Below are 21,812 nucleotides of genomic sequence, written 5' to 3' on the forward strand. Positions count from 1 at the left end.
AAATGGCGTAACAATTCCGTGTGGTGACTGTACATACTCCGAGCCGAACCCTATAAGAAAGCTCTACTGAACACAGAGCACTTGTCTACTGAATGGAGCAAAAACAAAGTGAAGCACAGTCTGTTGACAAGTGCTCTGTGGCCATTAAGTAAAGCTTTCTTATATACCCAAGCCCAATATAACCAAGTTCCACAACTCCCATTATATCCAAGGAAAAGTAATAATAATAAAACACAACATTACTTCAGGCTTACTGTGTATTTGCGTATTTTCAACGACATCTTACAATATAAAGTGCATAAATATTAATTATTATTTACAAAATTATTATTATTAGAACCGGACCGGAGTTTTCATATCACCGTACGAAATTTGAGATATTATGGTGCTACATTATGATTACGTTTATTAAGTTGTATGCCCTCATGTTGGTATACAGGTACATGCTTTAGTGTATAATTATTCCCCATCGTATTTTCACGGAAACTTACGAACGTGTCTTGCTATTTCAGTCAGTCTCGGTACAAAAAGTACTGACATTGACTGAACTAGCACTAGCATGACAAATACGAACGTTTCCGAGAAAATACGAAAAAAAAAACAATTATGCACTACATAGGTATATTCTGAATGTACATGATGATATGATTTCATTTTGGAAATCATTAGTTTCTATTACATGGAGTGTCTTCTTTTGCAGAAGTCATATCTCACCAACGTTTCACGGTGCCATGGAAACTCCGACCCCTTATGAGACACATCGCAACCTTTTCATAACAGCCAGTTATTTTTATTCACGTATAATTTACAACAAGTAGACAAGTAATAAATATGGTCAATAGCCGGGTCCACACACAGCATACGCACGAGGCAATTTCGCGTCGAGCCGAGGCACGTCTACACTGGCCGTTTTGTGCGCGAGGAAATTGCCTCGCGCGTATGCTCGCTGTGTCAGGCGTGGCTCACTCCGCGATTTCGTCGCTTTGTGACAGGTAGCTAAAAGTACATCCGTTCCACCCCAATTTTGGGGAAAGCCATAAGCCGCGCGTGGCGCTGTCGCTACCTAGCGGCCATATCTGTGCTGATCGTAACAGACGCGTTTTGTTAGAGAGTGAGTCTTCTGTACCTAGTACTATTATTTATTCTGTGGCTGTGTGTGGACCCGGCTAATACCAACATTTTCAACAGTTACCGTTGAAGCTTCGTTTAATACGTTGTTTTCGTAAATGAATATTGTAAGCAGAAATATTTAAAAGCCTCTTAAAGTTTCACGTGACAACGTCTTAAGACTTTAATGATAGGTATAATTACAACTCGACGTTTAAATTATGAACGGTTATTATGTAGTAATTGCCATCGTATCTATCTCTAAATAAATGGGAATTATATTGGCGAGTGTTTGGTTGTCTTTATCACGTGATATTTATAAAACATTTACACATTAAGCCAATTAGTATAGAATTTTCTATACATATAGGTACGCTTTGTATCTCGCAACGCAATTATCAGGCGATAAGCAAAATCACCATAAACGCGTTGTGCTCAGTTCTTGACATAAATAAAAAAAATCTCTTCAGCAAAATCGGAAAAATGTCTGATATAACACAGCTATCTATGATAGGAACCCCTTTTATTCCACTGATTTAGCCCTATCTAATTTTGTAGTTATTATGTACTATGTACGCTCATAACACAATCGGAGAACAATGAAATCTTTAGCTATAAATATATCCTATATTTACCTACCCTTATTTACATATAGTAGGTACTGACATTCAATTTCGATGGGTACTTCATTGTCGCTTATTCGAAGAAAAATCCACTGAAACCTAACTTATATAATATGAGGAACATTACAGTTACAAGAATACACACGACACCTTTACCCCACCAAACGCTAAAGGTGACAGTCTATTTCTAACCGCAGCTGCACTACTGTTCATTTTACTATGGAAATTGACAGTAACAGCGACCCGTTCAGTACAAGTAGTGCAGCTGCGGTTAGAAATGGAATGTTACCCTAAAGCTTAAATAACAGTATACTGTACCTATACCTACAGGTGACTAATATTTACAACACTTAATCCTAAGTACAGTGAATCGTGCAGAAGCGTTTATACTGAGGTAATAACTTATATAGTGTAACTGGTGACTGCTAATTGACTAAATAACTTTAAAAAAATACTTCCCAAAGCCTAATTAGGTAACAGATTGTCATGGATTCGGACGTCGAACGTAAACGTTACGATCCACCGCGCTCACGGTAAATAGCTTAACATTAAACAAGTGGGAATTTATTGATACTCGAGCTAGTATCATGAAATGACTCGTAAAGACCGAGTCGTTAACGGAACCGCCAGGCCGCAACGACGCTATTATATCACGACGCCGCTCCTCGAAATAATTTTCGTCGTTTGATCTTTCTTCTCGTCGTCGAGATTGAGCTTCGGGTTCTGTATTTTCTTCCACGTGTCGCCGAGCGCTTTGCTGAAGTGGTCGTCAACGCCGCCTTTGGCTTGAGTTTTCTCTGTTTCCCTTAACCTTGAGGTTTGTATTTGCCTCCAGGTGTCGCCTAGGGCCTTGGCAAAGTGGTCGTCGACGGAGAGAGAAGCGTCGTCGACCTCCATGGCGATGATTTTGGCTGGTTTGGGCGGCTCCTCGGGTTTGAACTGAATGGGGCTGCTGGCGCGGTCCTTGGTGTTGGGCTTGGGGCCGGGCTGGCTGTTCTCGGTGTTCTTTTTGAACAGGTTCATGTAGTCGTCGCCGAGCGACCGTCTGAAGTGCTCATCGATCACCGGGTCACACATCGACAGTGAACCTGGGGAAAGAGCACATTTTGAGCAAATTTATAACAATACAGAAAACAAAATACTACAATATTGTGTGGTAATAATCAACTAGAACGAGACGCGTGGAAGTAAGAGAGGGAGGCCTTTGCCCAGCAGTGGGACACAACAGGCTAACAAACAAACAAACAAACAATAATCAACTGGTTTACAATACCCGCTCAAATTTTGAGCACGCCAAAAGGCATCAAACTTCGGTAAATCAAATTTGTAAAGAGCCGCAATTAGGTCCGCTTCGTCAGCTCATAATAATGTAAAGCCTATCGTTTAATCGTTTGCCGGAAGACGCTGGATGCGGGTGGCTTCCAACCGGTACGAATGGAGGTCCAAGGGGGAGGCCTATGTTCAGCAGTGGACGTCTTATGGCTGAGATGATGATGATCGTTTAATACCGGAATAAATTGGTCGCATCGACACTAAATTGCTTATGCAAATATGTATTAATAACTGCTGCCCAGTCAGAAAATGTAATAAACATTATGGTAATTTCTAATTGGGTGTGTTTATTACATAGTCTAATAAAACATGGTCTTCTCTTCCCAGAGTGACACAAGCCTACGTCACAATAACATGGCCGCTATATATAGCGCTGTCGCATGATGACGAAGGCTTGTGTCAGTCAGGTGACCTAGAAAAGACGGGAAGAGAGTACCAGGCGGAGTATATTATTATACCATGGTTTATTAGTAGATATTTTACCAGGTGGAGTGTCGCTCTTGGTGATGACGGAGGGCCGGTTGTATGGCGGAGGCGCGGGCCGCGAGCGCAGCCGCATGTCAATAGGGGCCTCATGCTTGCCGGGGTACTCAGGGGGCGCTGCGGGCGAAAAGCATTTGTTAGTAAAGTTTAGGTACCGATTAAAACCCATATTAGTTATTTACGATACAAGTGCGGAAAAGAGAAACGATTTTCGCACGTGTATCGTACAACGTTTTGCAGTACATAAGGCTCTTTAAACTTTTGAAATACGCACGAAAAGTGCTATTTTATGCACTAGTGAAAAAAAAATGAAAAAGATTTAATGAGGCAAAAACCATTACATCAAAACAAAATGACAGTGGTCCCCAAACTAGGCCGAGCCTGGTATCTTGGGAACCATGCGGGAAAATAGGACCAAATGTACCGTAAAAAAGTTTACAATAAGTATAATAATGACGTAAAAGGAAACCATAAATGCAGCATTTTCCGGCAAAAGGTCAAAGTGACTTCGTTGTACAAAAAGAACGTGCTAAGGTCATAATTAGGTATTTGCCTAAACAGTTAAAGAATTATTTTGCCTCTGATCTTATCCTGGAGTAATTTTGCAGTTTTAAATTAGGAACCTTTTTTCATGAGAGAGCATAATTATTCTTTTCAAAGGACATTAGCACTTATAGTAGACAAGATATTGTATTCTTTTACATGTTAGAATCATCAAATGCAAATATTTACTTTGCACTGAGCGACAAGAAACCTTTAGTACCTACTTGTTTACATTACAACTATAATTACTTCTTAACGCTAAGATTACGAGGAATGTCCATTACCGATTGTTATTCGAGCAACGTGCGAAAACCAATCAGACGCCTATTATCCTGTAACTAGGGGCAGTTTTCCTGTTATTTAATACAGCAACAGGTGTCGATCACCTCGCGCTAGTGAACGTTGCCAAAATAAAGATTATTAGTCAGCATTTATGACATTCATACAGGATTTATTGATGTTCATTGTTGCTTTGATACGATACCTACAGTATAATGTTTTCTTTAACTTTGAGCATTTTTTTTTTGTAAGAAAACAACTTAACTATCGCAGATTTATATTATCTCGTTAAGTATTAAAATGTACAGCAAGAATAGAATGCAATTTATTGATAAATTGGGTATGCACTTTTGCAGCTGTGTGTACGTAGCATTATAGGTTACTCTGTACAGGACAGCGATAGAACGGAAAACCAACCGCAACCCTTACATACTAATCTTGGGGGAGGGAAATGGGCCGAATGAATGCAACAAGCGATCGACAGCCCGCCTGTTTCCGGCCGGGCGTCCCTACACTACATCTACATGTCTACATACCTACTAATCTATAAAGATCCGCAAGGAGTTGCGATACTTATGAAAGTATTCACTAACGCTACGTCTTACGTAGGCGAACAACGCGCGAACGCGGCGCGGCGCGGCGCGGCGAAAGCGGCCGCCGCCGCGCCGCGCCGCGCCGCGCCGCCTGACATTCGCGTGCAAATCGCGCCGCACCGCGTTCGCAACGAGATCGCTTACGTAGGACACTTCTATGGGCATCAAAGGATTGATTTCGCCGCGCCGCGCCGCGCCGCGTTCGCGCGTTGTTCGCCTACGTAAGACGTAGCGTAATATAGCTACGATCGCCGCTTACCATCAACGTACTTTTTCCACTATCATATTAAAGAATGCACAATATTTCATATTACATTCCTAAAACACTAATATAAAGCGGTACTTTATAACATGTTTCAGCTATTTCATCATCATAAATTTATTCAACGTCTCGAAGATCTAACGCAAAACTTGACAACAACTATTTTATGCATGTAATCTGAAATCCTTTTCAGCATGGCGCGCGTGTAACCGAGACGTTCCGCCGAGGCGGGTAACAAACGCCCAACGTAATTAAATTTAGAGAACGTGGCTGGAAAGGGCGAGTCGAGAGACTGTTTTGTATGTTTTCTGCGGAAACTATTATTTATCCAAGCGAGTGTTGAAGAGAATACATAAATTCTAATGAACACAGTTCTGTCTAATATTGTTTTATTAACTTAGGTTATTAAATAACAATCCTTATTTATTTATCAATGCTGGGTGTATGATCATGACTATGCAGAATGACAGATATAAGTAAGTACAGTCAGTAATACTTTGCATACAAACTTCTATGCGGAAAAAGGGGGGTACGTACATTTTTCTGCAGCTGACAGTACATACATGTCTTGCCTTGCTAATTTTGGAAAGCATACAATGCACTTTGAATTGCATGTTACGTACGTAAACTAATCGCTATAAAACTAATAGTTTTCATTATTATAATAAGCGATAAAGATGATTTACCTAATACTATAATTAATGCCTGTTTCATGAATACACTGAGAGAAAAATCATCACCAGGAATTAAAAACAGTTCTGTACTGGGGGAAAAAATGAAGTTTTAGTAATAATTATGGACGTTTCACTATTTCTGTAATGTTTATTTATTTCTACAAACAGCTCAGTAATCCCAAATATAATTTCAACAAAGAGATAATAGAAATTGCAAGAACGAATAGGAATTGCAAAAGTCAATTTGTTCCTATTAGTTAACTCTCCTTGTCCCCGGATTAAGTTTATTTTTGTAATTCTAAGTGTATTTTTGTTGTACTTTTCTCTCAGTGTAAGTCTATGATTTCATATAGGTAACTATAATTTTAATAGCGAATCGGAGAAGCGGTTATGGATGATAGAGGTAATAGATCATTAGGTGTATCCGCATTCTACGCGTCTTCCTACCTATAATCAATATTCTGTTAATTTATACGAATAACTATTATACTTGTGGTAGTATAGGTAAATAAATATTCTATAAAAAATGGCGACTGTTTAAGAACATCACAAGAATGTTACTATGTACCTTTATTACTGCTTCCTTGGGCAATCAAGAATAAGAGTTAATTTACTTGTAATTAAGGGTTTTAAGAACACTCTGTTGAATTTCATGAGCAAATTGTATTATAATACTATTTAGGCTATTTATCTGGGCAAAAATGGGTCGTGTACACGTGCGAGTGCGACTCGTTTAATGTGTCTTCGTTTGATGTTATTTCGGCAATTTTAACGTGGTTTTAAGTAATTGAATTAACCTTATGAAATGAATATTGAAATGGTTGTAGTGTTAATTAAAGTGTTTAACCCCGTTATTCATAAATGCGCTACAAGGCTTAATTAGTTAATTTATGTTTTATCCCTTTCTTAGAAATGCATACGCGCGTCTGTGTGCGTGCATTACACATACAAATACAGTCTCTCACGCCGCGGTTACGCCCCGTCAGAGCGACGGGTATATTCAGCTTGAAATCTCAAAATTGACTTTTAGCTCAGCTCCCGTTTCGTCTTAAGACAATCGATTTTAGCCAATTAGCTTAGTTGTAGCGCGTTTATGAATAAGGGTGAGGGTCTATAATCGTGGTATCCAGAAACAGAAAGATTAAGGTAATATGAACAATCCAGGTGCTTGTATGTATACCTTTCTTCTGGTTTCTAATGCTCAATGCAATGGGTGTCAGAATTCTCTGCACCTGATTGTATAAATTAGCCCAATAGCTCTTTTTTATTAACAAAAATACTTTCTCAAACTAACAAACAGGAAATTAAATTAATTTTATGTATTATTTCACAAGTCTCCAAAAACTTATAACGTTCGTTAAGTGGTACTACTTTTAGGCATGTAGCCAATAGGCTCAGGTGCATAAGCAATTAAGCACACATATAAAGGCCGTGCGGAAATAGAAGAGTCGTGAAATAGCATCCAATAAGTACATTCTACGACTATTTCCTTTCCGCACAGACCGTATAATGATTCAAATAAATACCTACCTATTTATAAGTCACTGTCATAATTCGTCTGGTAAAGACGTAAATGCCAGTAATGACGATGATGTCTAAGTGGAGCGTGATTTAAAATTACATGCGATAACAATCGGTTCGCAACATCAATAGAATACTCAATTCTAAGAACTCAATGTACAATTCTGAGCGAAGGTTTCCATGAAATGTAGATTATACTTTATACTAGAGATGCAACGGATAGTTGTTTGGCCGGATACCGGATACCGCATATTCGGTCTGCCTATCGGCCGAATATCCGGTATCCAGCCGCCGAATATTCGAATGTTTTTGTTTACTCCGAAATTAAACAATGTTACTATCCGGTATCTGGCCGGATAGTAGGATACCGGATAGTATCCGGATAGCCGGTGCATCTCTAATACACAAAAATCTACTTTAAACATAATTCGCTATACTGCAACAATAGATAGGGATTCTAGTTGTTTGTATCTTTGCGTTATAAATATGTATTAAGGTTTGAATAACATATTCCGATGTGAATAAGTGCGGATAAATATATTGGGGTAAAAAGATACACGTGTACATCATGTGTAGTAGGTATTTTCCAAGCCAGATTTTCGGAGGGCGTTTGTTTATTTATCTCGAGTGTTATTTTTATTTTATTTCTAGTTTAACTTTAGTTTTAATATTGTATCCAATGTAAGTATTATGTTTATGGTTATAAATAAACAAGATTTTATCTCGAGTTATATACCTACTCGTTCACGTCGAAAGCGTGACTGTAATTATAAATTATTAGCTAGCTGTTTTCTTACATTATTTCAAATGTATTACACAGTTTGATGTCTGATCCTTATGCTGATACAGTGGTCTACAAAAAACACTTGTAACAAAGGAAAACCTCAAACCGTCAGATTGCACTTACGGCTCGACCACGACTTTGCGCGACCGGCGACGGCGGCAACCATAGGTTGGAGCGAGACACTGCGACCGGACCTTTCTTTCCCACCTATAGTTGCCGCCGCCGCCGTCGCCGGTCGTGCAAAGTCTTGACCGAGCCGTTAAGGTGTCTATACAAAACCAACAGCATTTAAGGATTGAACGATATTGGATTCATACTTAGATCATACTGAAAATTCCTGCATGGACTTACTCGCTTAGAAAAAAACCGGACAAGTGCGAGTCGGACTCGCCCACCGAGGGTTCCGTACTTTTTAGTATTTGTTGTTATAGCGGCAACAGAAATACATCATTTGTGAAACTTTCAACAGTCTAGCTATCATGGTTCGTGAGATACAGCCTGGTGACAGATGGACGGACAGCGCAGTCTTAGTAATAGGGTCCCATTTTACCCTTTGGGTACGAAACCCTAAAAATAAGTCATCATCTACATCACAATCCAGAAACTTTCAGTATGGCCCACGTAGAATAAATAAAAAAAAAGTGTTAAGTACCTTTCCCATTAGTAGTCAGGTTGGCGGGCGCGTCCTCGTCATCCAGCTCGCCGTCGCTGTGCGGCGCCCGAGCCAGCGCGGGGCCGCTCCGCCGCTCGTTGAACGACTGCGACCGGAGCGCCATCTTGCCGTTTTCTCTGGAAATTTAGATTTATGTTTTAGATAGACTGCTGTATTCGAATTTCAAGATATTCACAAGAGACGACACGTACTAGATCCACTCTAGATATGTTATAGTTTAGATATCAACTAGTTCTCTTTTGCAGCGTAATTAGGGCAACCAATGTCACTTTTACGTTAGATAGAGTAAGGGCCAGTTGCACCAACCACATTTGACAGACTGATCAACGTCAGCCGGCGCGCCCCGGCGCTTTCCTATGAAACTTTCCATACATAAAAATTTTGCGAACTGTTTAACGATACGAACAGTTTGGTGCAACCGACCCTAAGATATCTATTAGATATGAATTAGATCTCTAAGTCATATCCTGTGGAAATCGTTCAAGATTATCTCCAGAATCGCGCAAATGTCAAATTTGACAGGTTAGATCTTAAACATATCGTTATCGTATCTTGGTGATGTCTAAAAGATGTCTAATAGATGTCTATTTCATAATCCGAATCGGGCCCTGATTGATGATGTTCTCACCGAAATAAAATGTTGGACCACGAAGAAATGAGTAAAGATGTAAGAGATCCTTACAATTTGATGAACTGTAGTGATAATTTTTTTACATAAATAGGTTTATTATGAATTTTTTAGATAAATTGGTTTATTATGAATCATTGATGATCCAGATGGTCCACCTATTCCGATGTTTGATAGCCATGGCACCTACACTTGGCACTTTAATGTAAGTGCTCTTAAATCACTCTTAAATAAACCTTTGTGCGAGAAACAAGTAGGTAGGATCTAAATGTATCTACAGTAAATATTTTAACATTTAACCCACTTAGAATAGGTACTTAGATATCAGCAAGAAAAAGTAACAACAGCGACTAACATCAGACCCCCACGTCTGTGCCCTGCGGTAATCCGTAAAACTCTCAGTTTAAATCAAAAATTCAATTTCACCTGACATCGCGTACACAAGGCCGAGGAAAGGTGAGAAAAACGATTCTAATAAATTCATAAGCCAACACAGGTGCACCATTTCCATATTAATATCTGAGTTGAAAGCAAGTGAAAGTTGAACGTCTGAGTCTAATCTAATACTCTGGGGAGTCTAGGATGTCTAGTTGCATGTAGCTTGGATAATGCACATTTGATGCAGCGGCTTATTTATTTCGGCTTAATTGCATAGCAGAGACACTTACGTAGTATGGTCAATTAACTATAATAAAAACTAGGGAAATAAAGTCCTTCTTGAGCTAGTGCTGTGAAAGAAATCATTATCATCATCTCAGCCATAAGACGTCCACTGCTGAACATAGGCCTCCCCCATGGACCTCCATACGTGCCGATTGAAAGCGGCCGAAGTGAAAGAAATGGTGAAGTAATATCTTTTGATTCTTTGCTCTCATAGTAGCACTACTATTTATTAGGATAATTCTGGTAATTTTTACCCTGCCACCATGCGCACGCACTTGCGTAAAAGACCTACTATTTGAATAATAAGCGCCAAAACCACCACCATCACGCATCATTTAGATGGTGGCAGGGTAGACATTACCAGAATCATAGGCTAATAAAACATGGTCTTCTCTTCCCAGAGTGACACAAGCCTACGTCACAATAACATGGCCGCTATATATAGCGCTATCGCATATTATCATACAGCGCTGTCGCATGATGACGTCTTGAGGCTTGTGTCAGTCAGGTGACCTAGAAAAGACGGGAAGAGAGTACCAGGCGGAGTATATTATTATACCATGAGCAGAATTAACGTAATAAATGATCCCGAATAGCTACTACATCCCAAGCAAAGATTTTAAATAGTTCGCCTCTGGGGTTATCTTCTTCTTGTCTAAAATCCTCGTGTAAACAGTGATGTGTCCTGGGCTGGAGTCAGGCTGCCAGGTCCGGCGGCGCTCGTTCGACTCCTTCGACTGAGCGCGGCGTTTCTGGAGCCAGCGTTCAGTCGCCCTTCGACTGTAGCTACTCTTGTCTAACATCCTCGAGTAAACAACAGTGATGTGTACTAACCTGGGCCTGTATTCGGGCTGCCTGGTCCGGCGCTCGCGCCTCCACTTGCCCGTAAGCTCCTTCGGCTGCGCGCGCGTCGTTTCTGGCGACAGTGTCCGGTCACCCTCCGACTCACCGCTCGAAGCTGTGCTTGGAGTTTCTGTAACAATACAAATAGCTATTACAATCTGACAATCTGTGGTCAGTTTTTGGTAGTTCAGTAGCCTATAGACCTTTGGATTTCATTACTTAACTTAAGGGATTACTTATGACGTTTCATTCGTCACATTTACTTTGTACAAAACGTTGAACTTACAACACTAAATATATATTAACAAATACGATATTTTGAAATATACGATCTCCGCATGTGTTTGTGTATGGGGGATTTTAGTTTGCAAAAAGTTGGAGACATTTGTACATGTACCTGAGTTTTATTTAGTATGTTCTCACTCAATTTTTCGCGATTATGTCTTATTGACAAATCGGTAAAGTATATTGATTGTTATAATAATTACAATAACATGAATACGGGATAACAAGAGTGTGAAAGTAATTATTGGAGGAAGCCCCAGTCCTGTTGTGTAAACTCGAACTGAGCCCAAACTTTTAATTGGAATCCGGTCCAATCTTATTCTCATCAACTGTGATTTAGATGGACAGTAATTTTATAGACGAACTCATTAAGGAGCGTGGTTGGCGCCAATGGCGCCACATAACTAAGTTAATTACTTAAATAATTATGAATCAGAATAGCGCCAAAATATTGAGGTGCTCCTAATATTTAAAGATCGATCACATGAGTACGACGTAGAAAACGTCAAAACATGGTTTTTATTCATTGTTTCCATTGTTAAGTCTATTGCTTACATGGTGAATAAAATCTTTTAATCTCTCAATAGTCTCAATTGAGCAAAGCAAAATCCAACAGGGACCGAGATGGCAATACAGTCAAACAGAAAATCATAGGTAAGTATTATTCTTTGGGATATGTTACCTTTTTGAGGAGATGCTACCCACGGCTGCCACAAAGGCAGATTGAACTTGGGCGAATGAGGAGGTTCCATTTGTAGAAGATCAAGGTTGTGCAACGAAGTCCGAGCCAGAAGCAGCAGGTAATCCAACGATTCCATCATCACAACCCGCGGGCAACACACACTCAAACACTAGTGCACCTAACGCTGAACCACAAGAACATATTCTTGAAAATGGAGCACCAAAAACCGCATGTAATCGCTAAGCACTTTCACACCAGCTAATGAGATTGAATTGGCAAAAACACTGATTATCCAAAGGCAATGGGGAGCGAACCGATAGACAAGGCATTGGCGTCCCGGCACAGGTAACACTGAAGGCCGACTGAACAAAAAACGAGCTGGAAGAGATTACATCGGAATAAATAAATGAGATGAACAAAAAACAAACCGAAAAGCAAAAAGAGCATCACGCTACATCCACGCGGCCGGACGTTGCGGCGCTTCCTTCGAACCCTCGCATACAGGACGTTCACAGGCGACCATCAGCTTTGATAGCGAAATAAATTTTAAACTTGACGGTGACAAGCGTATAACAGCTGACAAATGATAAGGTGTTCGAGATTCAGAAGAAAATACACGGAAAATATTCACATGAGATACATAAATAAATAATCAGTAAAAAAGCATTTTCATCTGACTAAGCATTGATACGAATTACGGATTATTTGATCTCGTTGGTTACATATAGTACGAAAAAAAAATAGGCATTTAGATTTGACAATACTTTACGTAAAGTACTAAGCCAGGGCTCAAAACGATATAAATATACTATGATGTATGAATACTGGAGACGAAAACACATTGAGATCACCGTAGCCGTTACAATAACTTTCGTTGTACAATAAATGTACACAAGCCGATTGTGTTTCGGTCAGTTCCGTTTTTATGTCACGAATGTGATTGCGACTCATCTCCAAGGCACAAAGGAATTGATGAGGTCACATATTTCAAGTCAGCAAACCGCCAATTTTGCATAAAACATTTTTGTTGGTACCTCCATTTTGTTTTTCTCACCGATCGACCTGGATTTCTCAAGAATGTATAAGTAATAAAGAGGTATCGATGCAATAATACGATTGTCTATTCCAGTTTATGTGCTATTGTTGTATAATAGCCATTTAGGTTTAGCTTTAAGCATCATGGTACAAATTTAACAGAAAAGAGCCACAGCGCATCAACAGTGTTTACTTTGTAGAGCCTCAGTTTCAACTACATCACTAATTTAATCAGCCTGTGTTTGGAATACATCAACCTGTTCGGTCCATTCATGAAAGTGCGTGAGCGCAGGGCGCGGGGATTAATGAACCCCCTTTACACTTCCACCTTCCTTCACCTTGCTACTACCTCCAGCCATCCCATCCACTTCAAAATCAAACCGTGCAGACCGGAAATAGAGTCTAAAATCGCTTGCGAAATCAACAAAGAGCAGTGCATTCTCAGCTAGACAAATTGAATTTTATTCTTTGTTCAGCAGAGTCCAAATTGATTCGCAAACACTGAGGTAAGCCGGGTCCTAAATTACGGTGGTTGTATCCTTGGAAGGTTGTTTTATTCTAAGGCGGAGCGGGAGAGGGGAGGTAAGAAACTGTGAGAAGTTACTGGGATGCTGCACTGTATAGGCATTAGTTTTTTTATTGTCTAATAGAGGCAAAGGCTCGCCGACAGGTAAGCTTTGGCGCCGCTCTTCATTAAATGCCGAAGGGATTTGCAGAGATAAATGAGAAATTGAGGGACAGACTGTAGTAAAGCGGTTTCACGGTTTAATGTTTCTACATTAATTGCATATGGTAGATTGTATTGTTTTCTATTATTTTTTAGAAAGCACTTTATGAAAGCTGGGTACCTCTTATTTCTATTGAGAAACTAAAAATATACGACATAATTAAGAGTTAATACCTACAAGACAGATCTAATTACACCCAAAAGCAATGAAAATGACTCAGTTTCTACAGAAAGTTCTATAAAAAAGTATCAAGGTTAATTAATAGAAAATAAATAGACATGGAAAGTATTTTTTTTGAGGTCATGAAATTATTTGAATTCTATTGTAGGTACAGTCAGCACCTCTAAGCATACAAATATGTATTCCAGCATACAAATATATATGCAGAGGTGCTCTGCATACAAACACATTATGTATGCAGAGGTGCTAAACTACATTTTGCTGACTGTATCTAACGCAGCAGTAGTTAGAAAAGTGGTTATTGTGTAAAATGTAATAAGTTCTATATCTGAAGATGCTAATGACGAAACTTCCTTAATTAAAAGTTAAGGAATTGTGGCCTCGGGACAAAAGGTCCCGCCATTCCGCCAAAACATTGAACAATATTCCGTAGGTACTTACTTATGACTTGAGTTATCCTACCTGCCTATAAGAATATTAAATAGGTATGTATACCTACTCAATTTACTTGTGATGAAAATTTTAATTAAAGGATTAGTATTTGGAGAACTGAGAGCTATTCATTTATTAGGTAAGTAGTTAACTAAAGTGTGCGAGATTTGAATACAGGCCTACAATAGTACATTTCGATGCTAGTGCGGAAGGTATGACATTACTCGCCTGCGGCTCGTGGCAAGATATCTCGGTACTCGTGAAGTAATGACATTTCCGCACTTGTATCGAACGACGTTTTTTAATACAGTTGCGAAAAAATAAGAAAAACATTGTTAATCGTACACTTAAACAAAGGTGGTAACAGTGACAGCTCGGTTAGACGTCGTCTTTAAGTATATTATATCTATGGGCGTTTGGCAGCTATTCCGTTCCATTCAGTCAACTTATTAAGAACGGAATTTTCAATATTGAATATTAAAAAATAAACGTGTTATAATGATGAAGAGGTAAGTAATTAAATATGAAATATGTAATATTTTTCGTATTCTTACATTAACGGTAGGGTTTTATGCTGATTGCGACGTTTAAAGGAAACTAACATTAACACTCATCAATAAGTAGTCGTGAATTGGAACAAGTATAAATTTAAAAAAATTGGAAAAGTAAAAAGCACTAGTTCGAGATAACCAACTTTCCGCACGCTAAACAGCTACGTAAAGTAGCACTTTTTGAGCAACTGTATTAAAAAAATATTTATTTAGTAGATTGATAAGTGGGTTTAGAGATTATTCCACATTAAAATTGGGAAACCTATTTATATCGCAAAATCATATCAAGTTCGAAATAGTACGTATATATGTACCTACATACAAGTAAATTCTGATAGGTATTTTTAATTTTTAGTTTTAGTTATTTTAATTGTAGTTAGTTTTAGTTTTATATTCCTGTTTATGTCATTTAGTAATTTATGTAATTTAATATTTTGTCAGTGCATTACAACATGGAATAAACATCTATCTATGTGAAAAAAAAAGTAAATTCTCTATTTGCGTTCTCAACCATATTATCGGCGTGTGCCGATATGTGTATATTTGAAATACTGAATTGCTTCCAAATAACAACACATTCTCTCAATATAACCTTCATATGACACATATACTTTTAATATTGTTAGCCTGCCCCAATATAAAACCATTTAACACAGCTTACAAAACAGGCTAAAAGATAAGATCCAGAGGAACCTCGCTCAGCGGACTGTAATTAAAGGGTTGGGCGTTATTTTTCCCAATTTCTTTTTCTTTTTGCTCTTTTGTTGGTTCGGCGCCATTGGACCGGAGCGGAGCGAGGATACAGCCGTAGGACGATACTCATTAAGTCAAGTAGAATGAGAAATTTAACTACTAAGTAACAGTGTACTTGTAAGTAAAGCAGATTTGTACACTGTTTTAGCGTCTGCGGTGCGGTAAGTATGTTTCATAATACAACTTTTTTTTATCAACTATGTCTGTGTAGTACCCTAGCTGGTTATACTCTGCTAGGCTTTTACTTAATCCTTTAAAAGTTTAAAATAATGTGGGCGATTGGCACCAAGATGTTTCGGTTTTGAAAACCGACGCTTACTAGTAGTAGTAGCTAATTACAAAAAATCGCTGGGTAGGTATAAATAAAATAAACAGTTTTAAGTGGTGGTGGTGGTGGTGGAGTGTAGCTACCAAGTGGATGCCAGAAGGAGAGCGCGGACGCGGAAGGCCCAGACGGAGCTGGCGGGATGACCTAGACACCTTTCTCAGTAACTGGCCAGAGCAGGCGCTATGTCGGGAGTCGTGGAAGACAAGGGGAGAGGCCTTTGCCCAGCAGTGGGACACCTTAATAGGCTAGCAAAAAAAAAGTGGTTAATTAATGGCTAATGGCTAATGCATTCATACCCAAAACGTAGTTTACACGTATTTCCAGATTTTCCAGTAATTACTTGCTGACCCGTTGCTGACAAAAAATCGCAAATAATTATTAAGTTGCATATACGGAGTTTGTGTAATTCAGTGGGCCAGTCCGCCGCGGGGCGCGCATCCGTTGCGATTTGCGAACGCCGGACGCCTAATCGCTACGGGGGATGATTATTTGCACGCAGAACACTTATAAAATTTGAGCACAATTACGTGTTGTACGATTTTAACAGTTGCTGGATTTTGTGTACCTACGGGTAAGCCTATCTTTTTGCGTTTTTAAAGTGATCTTGCACAAATGGGGATGTGGATAGTCACCAAAATGCTCCTGTTTAGCTCAACGAGCACATCATTCAGAGGGCTTACCGCGAACCACGTTCGACGTATAGCCTCTTGCCTCCCTGTCACACTTACGTACGAATTTACAAGTGCGACAGAGAGGCAACACGTCGAACGTGGTTCACGGTAGGGCCTTAGTACAGTCCACTTAGCAAATACGACGGAAACCCCGCAGACTTGTTTATATACCCTTGACAGTGACGTAATCTAATGATTACAGAACAAACTAACTAAAGACAACGATGATGCCAAACGAATAAATACAGTCTTACAAAAAAGAGTAGAAATTAAAAAGTGGTTCTACCCTTTTTGTCAGAATGTAAATGTCTTAACTAGTGTATAAACTAGAATAATTTGTTTTGAATACCTAGCGACCTACTTGCGATAATATCTACCTAGATTTTAGTTTCACCACACTGCAGCATTAGGAAAAAGCCGAGCATAAGCATAAAGGAAGTTAAATAAAATTTGCCTTATCTTTCCTTCACTTGGCCCGTAGAGAATTGCTAAAATTTTACATGCACGCTTCCTCTCAGCCCAACCAATATCAATATGATCCTCCTTTACGTACAGTTGATACGGAATTAAGGATCTGGATATTATGGAACGATGAGATATGTATTTTGGAATATCCTTGCTGCGGGTGGCTGCAAATAACGACGGGAATAAAAGTCAAAACAGGCTTTGAGGGTGGAGGGAATTTCTCATGGGTTCTCTGTTATTCACATAAGAACATACTCTCAGAATAATGTAAAGGGCGACTTTGTGGTGATAAAATTTAACTCTACGTTATCAGGGAAAAGATAATTTTATGGCGGAAAGGGAAATTTGCATGGCAAATGTAATCGATTTGGCGGTGTAGATAAAACGTGATTACTCTCACCTTTTACATGATAACGCGATGAAGATTTTATCACAGGGACAAAAAACAAACAATTTCACTATACTTACCGCAATAGCAACTGGCGACTGAGATCATAATGTTGTTAAGACCAACCAAGAGTGAAAGAGATGTTTAAGACCTGACCCGCCACTTAGTTTTGCAATACAAAATACAAGTAGGGTGGCCAAAAAATAAGTGCATTCCCGTTGCCAAGGAGGTTTTAGGATTATACTGAGCAGCTTTTACTATGAGACCAACACCGCAATCACGAAAAAAAAAATTTGGCAGTATAAGTAAAAAATATACATTTTGGCTGCTCCATTTTCTATGGAAGTGTATTTTTTTTGCGATTTCGTGGTTGGTCCCATAGTAAAAGTTGCTCAGTATAATCTCAAAACCTCCCTGGCAACGGGAATGCACTTATTTTTTGGCCACTGTGTATAAACAAAAGTCGCAATTATTGCTATAATCTTGCAAATCTTATAACCGCGCATTCTTGAATAAATTAAGTTTATCGTGGGTATAATTAAAATACCGGCGTTGTTTTTACATCTGCGTCCACGGAATGCCGATGACGCGTATGCTAAAGTCGCGGATTCCGCATACTTGCTCATTACCTAGTGGCATGTTCAGAAACTGATATTCACTTATACATTAAATCGAATCCCTAAGTAATGTGCATCACGTTCACTCTAAAACGAAATTACATGTGTGCGAAAGCGACGCAGGTATGATGAAAAGTAATTGGTATCATAACATAAGTTTCTGAATAAATTCCAATGCACATTTCGTTTTCAACAGCACGAGGGGCTAGTTTTAGAATGTGAACGTTGTAGAAAAATGCAATTCAATTTGAAGAAAAATATGCTTAGGTAGGTGTAGCATTTTATTGCTATTATGAAAGCATGCGGTCGTATCAACTGGCTATATAAGTGACATGAAACCGGTAATAAAATAATAAGCTGCTCTTTAAAACGTCGAAACGGATCCTGTGACGTCACGATGTTTTATTTACTTGTATATTTAGAAATCGCTTTAATAATTTTCGGTATGCTTAATACTAAAATGTTGATTGCTCAGAAATATTGTAATTTATTTATAGGAAACCAGCTTGTTCCGTTTGCGTGTCATTAATTCATTATTATATTAAAAATCGATCAGGAAACGGATGCAGGATTCTCTTAATTTCAGAAGTCGAAATTCAAATAGCTAAAAAACAAAAACCCATCGCCCAACGGCCACGGGCGCGAATTATTTAAAATTCGAATGCAAGTCGAACATGATGTAGGCATCTAAAATTCAAATCGTTTCGCGTGAGCCGGTAGTCGTTGCCTGAGGCTGCATGAGGTAAAGCGTTCGGCAGAAGCTGAATTTTGTACCATCGTCATGTTTAACTGGCAATTCGTAATTCTTATTACAACGACATAAAGTCCACCGAGATGCCGTTAATTGGATGGAGAAAATGATAGTATTATTTATATTTTATAATATTTTATAATCGTACATATTTGAAGTGCGTGAAATGTTAGCTTAGAGCATTTAATAACTGGAGTCGCCTTTTGTATGGACTGACATGGCTTTGTACGTTACGTACAAATCATGTAGAAATAGCAATACAACGTCCCCTCCTCCGCAAAAATCGGCAGACTGTTTCGTACAAAAAATGACAGCCATGAAGCCTCCATCTCCAGTTACTAAATGCTCTAAGATTGCTAGCAATTAATTACAACTAGTGGGGAAAGTATTTGTGTGCTCGTTTAGGGTTTCTTAACTACCTACCGCTACAGGCTCCTAAGGCCCAGCGATACAAATGAAAAATCCAGAATTTGCCACTGAAATTTGAACCTTTAGTGCAGGGAATAGAGTTGATTTTGGTTTTGTTTGAAAATTGAACGAAACAAAACAAATGCGACTCTGTTCCAATTGAATATGATTAAAATTTCATCGAACTGAATAAGTACTATAGGTAGGACCTTGGGCCTTAGGAGGATATAATTAAAGTTACCATAGCTACGACTAATCAGTAGGTTCCCTTTACAGCTGGAAAGGAGAATTATTATGTTTGATCGGGGTGTTGAGTGTTCTATGAATTCTATGATAAACGCATGAGCGCTATTTCGTTAGTAGCAGTGGGGAAACACTCCTGTTTTCGGGTAAACACAGCTCTTTTGCGCTCAGCATTGCTCCGAGCAATTATTAGGGTTGGCACCACTTGACAGCCTTTTGCGTGCACGACCACAGATAAGATAATCACTTAAATTTTGACAACCCTAAATAACCGAAGGGATAGTGCCATACATTAGAACGGGATTGCATGATTCCCTGAATCTCTGTCAAACTTCGGTTTTGTAGGAAGTGTCCTTTCTGTACGGTAGTACGATTATGTATTCTGTATTAGTAGGTACAGTCGCGGTGCGATTCGCACCCCGTCCGCAGGGCGACGTTCACAATGTTTACATAACCGAGGCGCCGGCGCAGCGCACGGAAGGCGGATGTTTGCGGCGAAAGTACGGGAAGGCGCACTTTCCGCATTCCACCGGTCGACTTGTTGCAATCAAATGTCTAGTCCAATTTAACCTTACATTAGCTACATGCAACGCCCATACATTTAGAAAATGTTATAAATGTGGAATGCATGCTTTTTTGGACATATATTTCAACGTAAAGGGCTTTTAAGATCATGCGAGCTGCAAAATTGCATGGGCATATAACTAATAAATTCGATCTAATAGTGGCCATGCAGTTTTGCGGCTGGATAATTTTCAAAAGTGTATAAGTTATTTTCAATTGACACTTCTGAATACCGCGAAAAATAAAGATAGGTTTCAGATAATCACTCTCAAATTTATACCTAAACTGTGTTGAAATGTTACGCACTATTATTTAAAATTCTATTATGAAATATTAAAAAAAGGTATTACAACGTCCTTTATCGCGCATATACAAGCTCGTACAGCGTAGACAAGCTAATCCACCTAAATCCACCCAAAATAGCTGTCTGCACTGAGAGTGCAAAGTGAATGCTCCATGTTGGATGTCAAACTATGAAACTGCCTACGGCTTGCTTTGACAGCGAAATCCCCACTCCCACTGGTAACCCGTGTACTAAAGTTGCCAACCATTCAAATTATTATTTGAGTCATAATTTATTTGCACTCGGCATTTATTAAAATAGTTATGGGTAGGTATGTGGACGGTCAGAGATGTGACTTATTTGAAATACTTGTATTTAAAATGCAAATACAAAATGCAAAATACCTATTTAGTATTTTGTATTTAAATACCTTTTGAAGAAAACCGTTTTGTATTTTATTTGAAATAGTTTTTGGGACCTATTTTCTATTTTCATAATACAAAATACTTTATAGTAGGTAGGTAGGTGGGTAGGTAGGTAGGTAGGAGTTACAATCTCTTCTGATGTTACAATCCTGGCAACTCTCTCATTCTTTTAACATGGAACTGTTGAATCTGTTTAGTAACGTCGCACATGACCACAAGCGTAGCGAGTGGTTAAAAAAGTGGAATCTTGAGTGTTGCGAGGGTTTCAAGGCACGAGAGGAGGACAATTTTTTCTGCCCTGGTGAAACACAAACGAGACGTTTTCATCACACTAACGAGAGGCTAAAAGTTGGCCGTTAAAAACCATCATCCATACATCCTACCGGTTAAAAACAACTAGAAATTTGCACTTTATAGATTTGATTGATGAAGAAGAGGATTGATTTCAAACAATAACGAGTCTTTTCATCTCAGAAATTCCGAGTAATACTTTTTAATTCAGACTAGGTATTCACTATTCAGAGTATCTTTTATCGCAAAATATTTGTATTTTTAAAAAGCATTTTGAAAATACCTATTTGGTATTTTGTATTTAAATACAAATTCAAAAACTATTTTGTATTTTGCATTTGAAATAGTAATATCAAGGAAGTATTTGTATTTTGTATTTAAATACTTTTTATAAAGTATTTTTCGCATCTCTGTGGACGGTTATGGTAACATTCAATTTCTGACCGCAGCTGCACTACTGCTCCGACACGTCGATGTTATTGTCAATTTCCATAGTAAAATGAATGACCAGTACGGCTACCATCAGTTTGGCATTGACATAAACGCTATCGTGAACGTAATTTACTTTACTTTATATGCTTCTCGCTCGTACTGATATATTACTGCGAAAGAGATAAATAGAAAGTAAATTACGTTACGTAAAGACAATGAATGACAGTAACGTCGCAACCAGCAGCTGCAGTTGTCGTCGGAAATGGACTGTCACCTTAAGAATGTATAAAAT

The 21,812-nt window shown here is 38.7% G+C and overlaps 1 protein-coding gene across 2 annotated transcripts in view; it reads right to left on the reverse strand.

Moving 5' to 3' along the window:
• Positions 1 to 239: 239 nt before the first annotated feature.
• LOC134666005 (transcription cofactor vestigial-like protein 4) overlaps positions 240 to 21,812 on the reverse strand; it is a 42,010-nt gene continuing 20,437 nt past the window's right edge. Inside the window, exons 1-5 of one of the 2 annotated variants that reach the window (XM_063523080.1) lie at positions 11,976 to 12,465; positions 11,000 to 11,138; positions 8,854 to 8,990; positions 3,546 to 3,662; positions 240 to 2,818 (exon numbers count right to left, since the gene is read on the reverse strand). In XM_063523080.1, the coding sequence (XP_063379150.1) occupies positions 2,376 to 2,818; positions 3,546 to 3,662; positions 8,854 to 8,990; positions 11,000 to 11,138; positions 11,976 to 12,114 (975 nt within the window). In that variant the 5' untranslated portion in view covers positions 12,115 to 12,465 and the 3' untranslated portion in view covers positions 240 to 2,375. Of the gene's footprint in view, positions 2,819 to 3,545; positions 3,663 to 8,853; positions 8,991 to 10,999; positions 11,139 to 11,975; positions 12,466 to 21,812 lie in introns of those variants that run through there. The other variant, XM_063523079.1, reaches the window with a different exon arrangement.

Source organism: Cydia fagiglandana, chromosome 7 (assembly GCF_963556715.1).
Source record: "Cydia fagiglandana chromosome 7, ilCydFagi1.1, whole genome shotgun sequence".
Taxonomy (NCBI): domain Eukaryota; kingdom Metazoa; phylum Arthropoda; class Insecta; order Lepidoptera; family Tortricidae; genus Cydia; species Cydia fagiglandana.